This window comes from Pristis pectinata, chromosome 24 (genome assembly GCF_009764475.1).
Source record: "Pristis pectinata isolate sPriPec2 chromosome 24, sPriPec2.1.pri, whole genome shotgun sequence".
NCBI lineage: Eukaryota > Metazoa > Chordata > Chondrichthyes > Rhinopristiformes > Pristidae > Pristis > Pristis pectinata.
Window position 1 is genome coordinate 2,711,555 of NC_067428.1, and position 14,156 is coordinate 2,725,710.

Genomic DNA, 14,156 nt, shown 5'->3' on the forward strand with positions numbered 1-14,156 from the left:
AGTTGTTTATTTGGAGTGTTTTTAACATCTGGATTTCACTACCTTTGATGGTAGAAATAGAATCAGTCCCTTCTGAAGAGAATTAGATAACTACTTCAAGTATGATAATTTTCAGGGATGTAGAGAAAGGAGAAAGGAAGGGGACTGACGGGACAGCCTACTTGGAGCCATAGTGACTCATTGGGTCGAATGGCCCCTCCTGCACAATTATAGTTGGACAATTCCATTTGCCTCACGACTACAGATTCTATTAATCTGCTGCATTGAGATTGATTCAAGGCTGTAAACAGCACCACCTTCCCCATCTCTGAACAAACTGCCAATTTTTACACTGACTTCAAGTTGTGTTCTGTTTCCACATTCAGATTACTTCTCTGGCTATCAATGTGCTGGAGAATCAAAAGGATTGAGGAATTCTCCAGACCAGTTTGTATTGGTAACTATTACAGCAGTTTGCATCGATATCAACCCTTAATATAACAAAATGGGAAAACTAGATTTAAAAATAAAAGACTGAGCAACAGGGAACGATTAGACTTGATGACCAATTGTTTGGTCAAAGAGGTTTTGAGGAATGAAATAAATAAGGAAAGTGAAGTTTAATTCTAGAACTTGGAGTCTTGGCAGCTGAAGACACAACTGCAGCAGTATAAAACCATCCTGCACCAGAATTAGAGGAGCATAGTTGTTGGAGGATTTTGTTGTATCTATTCACCAAGGTTGTTTTTGTTTTCATTTTGGTGCTAAAAGTGGGTACTGGCAAGATGTTCCATGTAGAATCATCCTTGAGCTGCAGACATGTTGAAAGGTGTTGCATTGTTTGTTCGCCATGGTGATGTGCCATGGAGCATCTCTGTCTCTTCACGTAACCTCTTGACCTGTCACACTGCACAAGGCAATTTTGGGCCTTCCGTATTTTGTCGTCCTCCACCCTGGCAGAACCTGCGCAGTCATCCCAGTGCTTATGTTGACCCCGGTGCCATATCTCCTTGGTGGTAATAGCAGGTGTGGCACTAGTTGTGATAAAGTTCTGCATGACTTCAGGTATTTAGCCTGTGAGTAACGTTTCAGTTGCAGACTTTTCCCATCTTGTCTGATGTGTCTCAAATAGTGTTGTATATGGTTCAAGGGAGTAGTTTCCAATCCTTTTGAATGAAACCCCCCAATTGTTCACAGTCAATAAAATATACATTTCCCCCACCCAATAAATACATGATGTCACAGGCCACTCATGGAGATTGGTCTCTTCTGGGAATTCCCAGGGACTGCTAGAAGCCTACAGTCATGAGGTTAAATTTTTTTTCACTTATTTTTACAACTTTTGCAAACTTTCATCTAAATTTCCCCAACAATAACCCCCCCCCAATAATCTTTAGCACCCCATCCCTACCTCCCATTGCTACCCAAGGGGGGTTGTGCACCCTATGTTTGGAGTTGCTGATTTCTGGTGACCCTGAGGTAAACAAAATTTGTACATTCACTCAAGTGGACATGGTTCCCACTTTTTTTTGTGCAAATGAAAGAAGCTAAAAAGTGTGTTGGTTAGATTTGGTTAAAATTGTTTGGCAGTTTGCTAGTTAATCAAACTGCTGAGTGTAGCTGTGTCAGCGTGGTCAATCTGGGTGCAGTTCACTGCTTGCACTGCAGTTGGTATATTCAAATATAGTCAATGAAGCTCTGATATTGTGGTGAATTGTTTGATTGTGTAGATGTCAAAATGGACAATATTGAAGACCAAAATACAAAATGCTGGAGGAATTCAGCAGCGCAGGCAGCATCTATGGAGGGAAATAAACAGTCGACGTTTCAGGTCGAGACCCTTCATCAGGACCTGAAGGGTCTCGATCTGAAACATCGACTGTTTATTTCCGTCCATAGATGTTGCTTGCCCTACTGAGTTCCTCCAGCATTTTGTGTGTCTTGCTTCAAATTCCAGCATCTGCAGAATCTCTTGTGTCTCCGCTATTGAAAACCAGTCGGCATACAATAAAGATAACCACTCCTTCTGGTTAGCCTTTCTATTGCAGCTGTTAACTGTTTTATTTTCGTCAAAGGTGGATATAGAAGTGACTATTTTTGATCAGTGCTTCAATCATGTGGGCTAGCTGCAAGTCTTCTGTAATATCATAGATCTTCCAAAGCAGTGTGTTTGGTGATGGCTAGTGCAGTATGCCACTAAGAGTTGATTAAACCAGCACCAATGATTTAATATTTCCTAAATGTTTTCAATGTACTAGGTGATATTTAACACCTGCCCAGTACATGACTTACCAAGGCGAAAGCAGCTTGTTCTTGGAATAACTGTTCTTACAAATGAGCGAGAGCTAATTTTTGAATCAGACTCTGTATATTAGCAATTAAATTGATCAAACTGTTCAGGTCTGGGGGAATCCTTGCCCAGCCTCAAAACAGACAACATGGAGCCACAGGAGATGGGTGAAGTCTCAATGAATATTTCTGTTTTACAGTGGAAAAGGACATGAAGACTTTGAAACTTGAGATAGTTAATTGATGTCTTTGGCGATAGTCTGCATTACAGCAGAGGAGGGTACTGGATGTCTTAAAGTGAATGAAGGTAGTTAAATCCCCAGGGTCTGATCAGGTATATCCAAGAACACTGCGGGAGCCCTGGCTAATCATCATTAGCCACGGGTGAAGTGCTGAAAGACTGGAGGGTGGCTAATGTTGTACCTTTATTTAAGAAGGGTTGCAAAGAAAAACCTGGAAACCATAGATGAGTAAGCCTAACATCTGTGGTGGGTAAGTAACTAGAGGGGATTCTGAGGGATAAGGTGTACGTATTTGGAAAGATGGGTGTTAATTAGAGATAGACAGCACAGCTTTGTGGGTGGGAGATCATGTCTCACGAATTTGATAGAGTTTTTATTTGAAGAAGTAACCAAGAAGGTTGATCAGGGCAGTAGATGTTTCTATGGACTTCAGTAAGATCTTTAAGTTTCTGCATGGTAAACTGCTGTGGAAAGTTAGATCGCATGGGATCCAGGGAGAGCTGGCTAATTGGATACAGAATTTGCTTGATGGTAGGAAGCAGGGTGATGGTGGAAGGTTGTTTTTAGGACCGGAGGCCCATGATTAGTGGTGTTCCCCAGGGCTCAGTGCTAGGCCCATTGCTATTTGTCATCTATATCAATGAACTGGATGAGAATGTACAAGGCATGGTTAATAAGTTTGCAGATGACATTAAACTAGGTGGTGTTCTTGACAGTGAAGATGGTTATCAGGATTTTGAGGGATCTTGATCAGCTGGATAAGTGGGGTGAGGAATGGCAAATGGCATTTAATTCAGGTAAGTGAGAGGTGTTGCATTTTGGGAAGACAAATGAGGCTAGGACTTTCACAGTGAACAATAGAGTCCCAAGGATTGTTGTAGAACAGAAGGACCTAGGAGGACAAGTTCCTGAAAGTGGCATCGTAGGTAAACAAGGTGGTGAAGAAGGCTTTTGGCACACTGATCTTCATCAGTCAGGACACTGAGTATAGAAGTTGGCATGTTGCAGTTGTACAAGACGTTAGTGAGGCAGCATTTGGAGTGTTGTGTTCAGTTTTGGTCACCTTGCTATAGGAAAGATGCCATTCACCTGGAAAGGGTGTAGAGGAGATTTGCAAGCATGTTACAGGGACTTGGGACTGAATTGTGGAGATGTTGAGCAGGTTGGGACTTTTTACATTGGAGTGTTAGAGACTGAGAAATTATTTTAGAGGTGTATAAAATCATGAGGGGCATAGACAGGGTAAATGTGCACAGACTTTTTTTTCCCCAGGGTTGGGGAATCAAACCTACGCCCTCTAGTTCTTAAGGTGAGAGGGGAGAAATTTAATAGGAACATGAGGGGTAACTTTTTCACCCAGAGGGTAGTTAGTATATTGAATGAGCTGGCAGAGGAAGTGATTGAGGCAGGTACATTAATAACATTTTGAAAGGTACTTGGATGGGCACATGGATAGGAAAGTTTTAGGGGAATGTTCGACAAACGTGGACAAATGGAACTAGCTTAATTGCGAGTCTTGGTAGGTATGGACCAGTTGGGCGGAAGGGCCCATTTTTGTGCTGTATGACTGACTTTAACATGTGTTTGTCTCCAAATCTTGGGTATGCAACTATTCCTTTCATAGGAATTGAGTAGATGGGGAAAAGGATGGCTTCGGATTCTGTGAATCTCAATTGTTGATTCTTTTTAAAATTTTGTCCTGATCTTAAATTTTGATGTTATGCACAAACGTCTCATGCGACATAATGTTATCAAGTGGATATGTCAGAACAGACCTTGTCCATGAAATGGCTCAAATTTTAGCAGCGAGCAATGTCATACCAGCAGATTTTCTCTGCTGTTAAGGTGTCAAAGACCACGATACTTGTAAATATCACACTTCCAGAAGCATTCAAAAAAATACTTTTTAAAAATTCAATTAAAAAATAAATTGTTAAAAGCTTGGAATGAAAGTTAAATTATTTTAAGACTAAAAACACTTCCAAACAGTTAAAAAAAAATCAAGGAAATTTACTTTTCCTTACTATTCTTAAATGAATGAGCTTGTTATTAGAAGCATAGAACAGTACAGCACAATACAGGCCCTTTGGCCCACAATGTTGTTCAGACCTTTAAACCTCACCTAAGACTATCTAACCCCTTCCTCCTACATATCCCTCTATTTTAAGTTCCTCCAATGCTTATCTAACAATCTCTTGAATTTGACCAATGTACCTGCCTTCACCACCACCCCAGGCAGCGAACTCCATGCCCTAACAACCCTCTGGGTAAAAAAGCCTTCCTCTGATATCTCCCTTGAAATTCCCACCCATTACTTTAAAGCCATGCCCTCTTGTATTGAGCATTGGTGCCCTGGGAAAGAGGTGCTGGCTGTCTATCTATTCCTGTTAATATTTTGTACACCTCTATCACGTCTCCTCTCATCCTCCTCCTCTCCAAAGAGTAAAGCCCTAGCTCCTTTAGTCTCTCCTCATAATGCATACTCTCTAAACCAGGCAGCATCCTGGTAAATCTCCTCTGCACCCTTTCCAACGCTTCCACATCCTTCTATAATGAGGTGACCAGAACTGGACACAGTACTCCAAGTGTGGTCTAACCAGAGTTTTGTAGAGCTGCATCATTACCTCGTGGCTCTTAAACTCGATCCCACGACTTATGAATGCTAACATCCCATAAGCTTTCTTAACTACCCTATCCACCTGTGAGGCAACTTTCAGTGATCTGTGGATATGAAGCCCCCAGTTCCCTCTGCTCCTCCGCACTACCCAGAATCCTGCCATTAACTTTGTACTCCACCTTGGAGTTTGTCCTTCCAAAGTATACCACCTCACACTTCTCCGGATTGAACTCCATCTGCCACTTCTCAACCCAACTCTGCATCCTATCAATGTCCCTCTGCAATCTTCAACAATCCTCCACACTATCCACAACCCCACCGACCTTTGTGTTGTCTGCAAACTTGCCAACCCACCCTTCTACCCCCTTATCCAAGTCATTAATAAAAATCACGAAAAGCAGAGGTCCCAGAACCGATCCTTGTGGGACACCGCTAGTCACAGCCCTCCAATCTGAATGCACTCCCTCCACCACGACCCTCTGCTTTCTACAGGCAAGCCAATTCTAAATCCACATGGCCAAGCTTCCCTGGATCCCAAGCCCTCTGACCTTCTGAAGAGCCCTACCATGTGGAACCTTGTCAAACGCCTTACTAAAATCCATGCAGACCACATCTACTGCACTACCCTCATCAATCTTTCTGGCCACCTCCTCAAAGAACCCTATCAGGCTTGCGAAACATGATCTGCCCTTCACAAAGCCATGCTGGCTGTCCCTGATCAGACCATGATTCTCTAAATGCCGATAGATCCTATCTCTAAGAATCCTTTCTAACAGCTTGCCTACCACAGACATAAGGCTCACTGGTCTATAATTCCCTGGACTATCCCTACTACCTTTTTTGAATAAGGCGACAACCCTCCAATCCTCCGGTACCATTCCCATGGACAACGAGGACTCAAAGATCCTAGCCAACGGTTCATCAACCTCCTCCCTCGCCTCGCAAAGCAGCCTGGGGAATATTCCATCAGATCCTAGGGACTTATCTGTCCTAATATTTTCTAACAGCTCCAACACATCCTCTCTCTTGATATCTACATGCCCTAGAACATTACCCTCACCAACACTGTCCTCAGCGTGATCAAGGCCCCTCTCCTTGGTGAATACTGAAGAGAAGTATTCATTAAGGACCTCACCCACTTTCATAGCTTCCAGGCACATCTTCCCACCTTTATCTCTAATCAGTCCTACCTGAACTCTTGTCATCCTTCTGCTCTTCACATAAGTTATTCCTTCACTTGTCTAATCAGAGAGCCATAGAGAGATACAGCCTGGAAACATGCCCTTTGGCCCATCAAACACATGTTTTGCACCAATCGTACATGAATCCCATTTTGTATTCTCCCCACATTCTCTTCAAACCTCACCCCCCCCCCAAATTCTACCTTGCACTACACAGATTGAACCCAGATCTCTGGTGCTGTGAGGCAGGGGCTCTGCTATCTGTACCACTGTGCTGCCTCGATACATCTAATCAGATGTATTTCCTTCAAGTCTGACTAAGTGGAGTCTAATGTCAAAATACAGCTGAGAATATGTCAACGGAGCTCATTCAGCAAGTTGGGAACCACTGTTTGTGCAGGAGTCCCAAAACTCCTGCTAAGGGTGGGAAATGATTAAACAGCCAGCATTTCCCAGCTAGTTTCAGCTCTTTATTCATTGCAGATGTCATTCAAACCTTCAACCTTGTCAATTCTCATGATATTCATGGCTTTTTTCATATAGGCTTTTGTAAATTGTCACTAAGATTCTTTTTGATGTTGTATTGTGCTTTTGAAAAGCAGTTGGTATGCTATAGGAATACAAGAACCTGGATAGGCCAATCAGTCCCTCAGACCTGCTCTACCATTCAATAAGATCATAGCTGATCTGATCTGGGCCTTGTAGCACTTTTCTGCTCTTGCCCCATACCCCTTGACTTATGAATATCTCTATCTTTAAATGTATTCACTCTCCTTGGATGCCTGATCCAAAGATTAATGACTCCCTGAAAAAATTTCTCACTTATCTTAAATGGGCAATCCTTTATTCAGAAACTATGTCCCTGTTTCTATATACGCTATTAGGGGAATCATCCTCTTAGCATCCACCCTGTTAATCAGTGCAACAATCTTGTATTTCATTAAGATCACCTCTCATTCTTAAGTAAAAACAGAAAATGTTGGAAATACACAGCCGGTCAGGCCACATCTGTGGGAAGAGAAACAGTGTTAATGTTTCGGGTCAAAGACTGTTTATCGGAAGGAGACAAAAAAAGCTTACGGGGAATGGGGTGTCTCTGATGTGGTACAGTGGGGTTACCGTGAGGATAAATTGGAACAAGGTTATCTGGTCAATGAGTGAATAAGAGCAGTTGGAGCACGCTAACATTGACAAAAGATCAAGGGCAAAAGAGTGTAGGAGTTGCAAAATGCAGAAGAGGAAGACATGTTTGGCAGGTCAGGTTGTTCTCCACTCCCAGGGGGAAAAAACAAGAGGAGCCACTATCAGATGGACAACAGTTACATAAATAGATAGCAGGTTACCTGAACTGGTAGAATTCAATATTGACCCCAGAATGCTGCAACCTGCCCAGATGGAAGATGAGGTGTTATTCCTCAAGCTTGTGTTGGGCCTCATTGTAGCACTACAGGAGGCCACAAACCAATAGGCCAGAGTGTGAGTAGGATGAAGAATTAAAGTGGTAGGTAACGAGAAGCTCAGCGTCACCACTGCAAAATGCAGGAATTTTTGGTTTGGCGAACTGAGATAAACATTCTTGCTCCCAGGGTAATACACTAACAAAATGTAATTTGGACAGAATTTTCCACAGTTGGTAGGCAACACATGAGCCCTTTTATTTATTTTGTGTGTGAAAGAGTGAGTAAGATGAACCATGTTGAGACTTGCATCTCCAGATTTCCCACAGCAGCTTGAGTAAACAGAACATTTATGTACACCATCCACCACAACCTATAATTGTTCCAGGGAGAGCAACCTGGGAATGAATTAAAGAGAACTCAGGATGGATAGATACACGGCTGTTCCATGCCCAAATATCACTTGTTAACCCTATAGTCCAATCTGTGTAGCATCCTGTATCTGCTGTGCAGGAGAGTCAGGATCTCCTTGGCAACCACTTTATTACCTTCCCAATAGTGATGACTCAACTTTTAGCTATTCAGGTATATCAAGTGGAACAAAATTATTTGAATGTTGCACAGAACTGTTCATTTTTTTCATAATATTGGTCAATATCTGTTGCTTTAAAATGCTCTGATATAGAGAGTCCTCTGGGAGGATTTAAGCACTTTCATTGTTTGAACTTGTAGTGTTTTTTTCTTTGTTCATGGATGGAGCCTTTTTCATGCAGACTTGTTCTGCCTATCTTAACATGAAGTGCTAGGGCAGACCCTCTCCTAATGCTATCTTCTGAATCTCTATACCTGCGCCATGCATTGTCATCTTCCTGGCCCTTTTGACTCATCAATTTAGTGATATTTAAACTGAGGAATACCACAACACATCCCCCCCCCCCCCCCCCCCCCATGGGAGCAAAGTATCCAGGCAATTTTTCCACTCTCTGTATTGAATCTCTGACTCCCATTTCATCAATCTGCAGTGTGTGTCTGTGTGATAAAGATTGGAAATGGCTGCATCTCATCCCACTCCCCGTGTCTCTCCCTTCCTCCTTTCTCCACCTCCTTCCTGCCTTTCCCCCACTTGCTTTTTCATATTCCATCTTTTGAAACTTCCTTGTCTTGGTTTGCCAGCTTCTGGACCTAACTATTTTGCAAAAATGTATCTTGTGTTGAATGCTCTTGATTATTCTCTGTGAATACAGAATGCCTAACGTTCTCCTGTGAATAGTCTTGTCACTTGGTTGTATTAAATGTTGTGCTCTTAGTGATAACTCCTGCTCAAAAATCTCATTCTGATTCCTTTGCGCCAAGATTAATACCAGAATGTACAAGGCAACTTTTGCAAAGTTTGCATACATAGCCAGTTGGTCACCATTCATTGCGGTGCATGTTGTAGTTCAATGTGGGGTTTCATATTTGGTGATTGCTGTGTGTAAAGATTTTTTGAGGTGTTTGGTTGTATCTTCTCACTAATTGTGGATTTCAATGATTAGTATATTCATCTGCTTGTGGAGCTGACACTTATTTATTGAAAGTTGCATCATTTAATGTTTTTATCAACACTTCTGAGAAATTGGTGCGAAGCATCTATCATCATTGCATAATTTTACAGTTGCTTTGCCAACTATTTTTGTCATTAAGTTGGTTAAGCAAAATGAGACTATTGCAAGTACCATGAACATCAAAGACTTCTACATCACTTTTACTGAGGAGTGCGCTGCCTAGACTGCTTTAGCACGTTGAACATAAATGGAAAATCATAGCCATCTGAGTATTTATTACTGGAGCCACTTTAAAAAATGAGAGCCTAGTGATGAAGGAACCTCTACTCAGTGTTTTATTTGGCTTTGATGCAGAGGTCAAGACAAGACATCTTTCTTAGTACATCGAAACACACAGTGAAATGCATCTTTTTGCATAGAGTATTCTGGGGGCAGCCTGCAAGTGTTGCCACGCTTTCGGTGCCAACATAGCATGCCCACAACTTCCTAACCTGTACGTCTTTGGAATGTGGGAGCACCCAGAGGAAACCCACAGTCACGGGGGAGAACGTACAAACTCCTTACAGACGGTGGACGGAATTGAACCCTGGTCTCTGGCACTGTAATAGCGTCACGCTAACCACTACACTACTGTGCCTGCCTTTAGTAAAGGGAAAAAAATAACTGGTGGGAGTTGTCTATAGGCCACCATTACAGTGGCACAGGCAATAAACCGAGAAATAGATGTAGCAGAGGATGCGGAGAGTCTGCAGAGAGATAGGTTCAGTGAGTGGGCGAGGGTCTGGCAGACGGAGTACAATGTTGGTAAATGCGAGGTCATCCACTTTGGAAGGAAAAATGGAAGATCAGATTATTATTTAAATGGTGAAAGATTCCAGCATGCTGTTGTGCAGAGGGACTCGGGAGTGCTTTATGCATGAATCAGTTGATTCCTCTGAGGAAGCGTGTGAATATGACAGACTATTCTGACTCCTCTATCTTTCTCCCTTCCCATCCTCAATGTGTCACTGAGTTCAATAACAGGAGTGTATGTGGAATTTGAAGGCTAAGCTTGCTTCAGTAGCTAGATTGCACTGTAATGCACAGACTTTTCCTTTTAACCTGATGAGTTTCTAATTATTCAGAATGAATGCATTCATGTTGGCCAATGGGCACTGAGAATGAACTCTTGTTGTATATTATGCCTTCTGTTCTTCAAATACCTTAAGTACTTCATATGCAATGAATTGCTACTTGAACATTCAACACTGTCATATGGATGCAGAAATAAAATTATATAGCGTCTAAATTCAAAATTCCTTAATTCGAATTCAAATATGCATGCTATTTTGCTTAAATTACTTGATTTACTGGATGATTTGAAAAAAAATTCAAGAATGGAATTAACAGGAATACGCACTGTATAGTAATCCACTAAAACACAGGGGTAATATCCACAGTGTGAAGCTATTTTCTCATAGTCACTCAATGGCAACAGTTGAATAATGATAACAGCCATCCAAGACTCGAACTTGTGAACCTTCATTTGAAACTAACCTGTTATCTGTTTTATTGCCTGTTATGGAATGTCTCCGAGCAAGGAATAGGTCTCAATGGGAGTTCAGCTGTGGTCAATTTGCTTCATTGTTGATTAAAAACACTTGATTTGAAAACTTGCAAGCAGTCCTACATAGTCCTGATTTGCATGTTTACTTTGGTAAATTGGTAATTTGGTTTATTATTGTCACGTGTACTGAGATGCAGTGAAAAGCTTTATTTTACAGACCATCCACACATATCATCGAGGTTGTACAAGGTAAAAGCAATAACAGAATGCAGAATATAGTGTTTTAGTCACAGAGAAAGTGCAGGCCGACAATAAGGTGAAAGGCTATGACAAGGTAGATTGTGAGGTCAAGAGTCTATCTTATCGTACAAGGGGTCCATTCAATAGTCTTATAACAGCGAGATAGAAGCTGTCCTTGAGCCTGGTGGTATGTGCTTTCAGGCTTTTGTATCTTCTGCCCGATGGGAGGGGGGAGAAGAGTGTGTGCAGGGTAGGAGGGATCCTTGATTATGCTGGCTACTTTACCAAGTAGTGAGAAGTTTAGATAGAGTTCAGGGAGGGGAGGCTGGTTTTTGTGATGTGCTGACCTGTGTCCACAACTCTGCAGTTTCTTGCGGAGTCAGGCAGAGTAGTTGCCATACCAAGCCGTGATGCATCTGGATAGGATGCTTTCTGTGGTGCATCTATAAAAATTGTTGAGTGTCAACGGGGACATGCTGAATTTCTTTGTCCTCCTGAGAAAGTAGAGGTATTGGTGTGCTTTCTTGACCATGACATCTGAAGTGGTTGAACAGATGATGTTTACTCCTAGGAACATGAAGCTCTCAACCGTCTGTAGTTTTCTGTTTACTTTTTTCTCTGTTCTCTTTTGTAACATTGGAGAAATTGAAGCATTAATATTAACTGTTGTTGACTTTTGAAAAAAATCTCTGATGTTTTTTTGTTTGTCTTCTAGATCCGTAACATGGTGGCGGTGCTGGATGTGATCTCCAGTTTGGAGAAGTATCCCATTACCAAAGAGGCCCTCGAGGTAAATAGTTCCTGCAGATTATGGTTGGATAAAATCAGAAGAGTGATGAGAAGGGGGAAGGCCTTCAGGGAGGGCATGTTGAGAGCTGTTGTACTGTTGCATATATGATTTTAAATCTGAATTTTTTTTCGCTTTTAATACTTCTAGCTTGATCTATAATCTTTTAAACCAGGTTAATAAATGGACAAAATTTTCCACAAAGTTGTTCCTCAAATTTCTTTAAACCCATTGTTTCAGTTTACAGGCAGTCCCCAGGTTATGGCAGGGTTCTGTTCCTGAGAACTGTTTGAAACCCTAACTGTTCGTAAGTAGGAAATGGAACAAAAACGGTGTGTAGGAGGGGAATCATAGAAGCAGCTGTGACAGGAGAGTGAGCAGGCGTGGAAAGGGAGAGTGAGTTCTGTTCAGTGCTCCCAGCTTTGCTCAGCTCAACCCAGCCCCTAGTTGTTGCAGTTGGGGGGTGGAGGTGGAAGAGAAGGCACGAGAAATGCCCCATTTCCACCTGGCAAAAGACGCCTGCAGCAGCCAGAAAATCTATCCCCAGCCATCTTGCCATCTCTTAAACACTCATTCATATGTATGGGGGGTCCGTAAGTCAAGCCTTTGTAACCCGAGGAAGACCTGCATAAAACGTAAACACTCTTGCATGTATTTACTGGCAGCAGCAACTTTGACTGAAATGTGGGCTATAAATGGAGAACAGATTTGTACTCTGGCTCATAACATAATGAGCAACAATTCTTCACTCTGTTTACATTTGGCAGTGGATTCACCAATCATTGCTGTATTTGCATAAGGTTCATAGAAGCGTGTGCTCCAAGTCAATGAGAGTTTGAAGTAATTGTTAATGTATGGAGCTGTGCAGTTGATGCTGTCATGTCTTTTCGTGGGAAATCCCTGAGGGCCACTGGTGTCAAAACTGTAATGATGGCTTATGCAGATTCGTGCAGAAGTCAATTTGTAACCAGATCTTTACCAGGCAAGGCTTTCACAAAATACTGAAGCAGCTGTGCACACTTGCTATCTCCAGTCAGAAACATTCAAAAAAAAATTACCTCCAAAATTAGACTTGCTGTCTTCATTGGCACTATTTAAATACCCTCTTCCAGTGTTCCCCTTTGAGCAGTTATGTAAACTCACGTGGCATTCTTCTACGGCAGTCCCTTGATGTCGAGGATGATTTGTTTCCACTCCAGTTCTTGAGTTTCTGAGGTGGGGTGATGAAGCGTGCAGACTCTGCCACAAGACAGGCAGGTGGCTGGTTTGGGAAGGTAGTTATACTCCTGTTTTTAGCACTGCTTGCTCCAGCCCCAGGAATCCGAAGTTCTCAGTGCCATCCTGAATTCTCCACCACCATTTTGTGCATCATGGGCCAGGGATTCAGAGGAGCCATCACACTCTTCCAATGAGGCACTGAAAACATCCTTGAATCATTTTTTTCTGTCTACTTGGTAACACCTGTTTCAGAACTGTGGTGTCAGCCATGTAAGCAATGCGGCCAGATCGTCAGAGGTGACTTGACTATAGTTTGGGTCACAATGCCACAGTTGATGACCAGAGAGAGGATGCTGATGATTTGCATAGCCATTAAATGAATTGTGGAGATAACATTGAGGTTACCTCACAGTACCATGTCACTGAAGCATACAAGAGGGCAAGGGTCACTTCCATCTGGTAGACCATGAGCTTCATGCTTGGTTTGAGGACCTGATCTTCAAACATAATTTTCTGAAAACATCCAAATGCCGGTCTGCTGCAGTGAAGTCAGTGATAACTTTCATCGTCACGTATCTGCTTTTGCCAACTGGTTGCTGCCTTGGTTGGAAAGTGGTTCACATTTCCCAAGATTTTGTGTGGACATTTACCATTGAGGTGTGCAGGTTAGTAGAGGACTTTATTTTGCAGGTGTTTAACATGAGGTCTATTCGTTCATATGCTTTAGTAAATAAGTCAGCAATGACTTGGAATTTAGCCACCAAACATGCATGCACACATGCATCATCTGCATACTCCAGCTGTGACTGAGATTAGAGTGACCTTGGGTTTGGGGTGGAGGTGATGTATGTTGAATGGTTTCCCATTTATTCTTTAATTATGGCTACTCCTGCAGGAAGCTTGTCAGAGGGAGGTACAACGTTGTGGTAAATATCGAGAAAAGCGTTGGGGGTTGATGACACAACCTTATTTGACACTACTATGAATTAGGTTGGTTCTGTTATGGACTTATTGAGTAAGCTTGTGTGCCATGTGGCCATTGTAGGCTCAAGGCAACTCTGAGGGCACCTTTTTTGATTGAAGGAGACAGAAGCTCTTGTGAGAGCAGAGAAGGCT

General features: G+C 42.2%; 1 protein-coding gene across 1 annotated transcript in view; it reads left to right on the top strand.

The window, feature by feature from the left end:
- crsp7 (cofactor required for Sp1 transcriptional activation, subunit 7) overlaps nucleotides 1-14,156 on the top strand; it is a 217,112-nt gene that overhangs the window by 177,783 nt on the left and 25,173 nt on the right. The window contains exon 2 of the mRNA XM_052037628.1: nucleotides 11,751-11,825. Within this exon, the coding sequence (XP_051893588.1) occupies nucleotides 11,751-11,825 (75 nt within the window). The remainder of the gene's footprint in view (nucleotides 1-11,750; nucleotides 11,826-14,156) is intronic.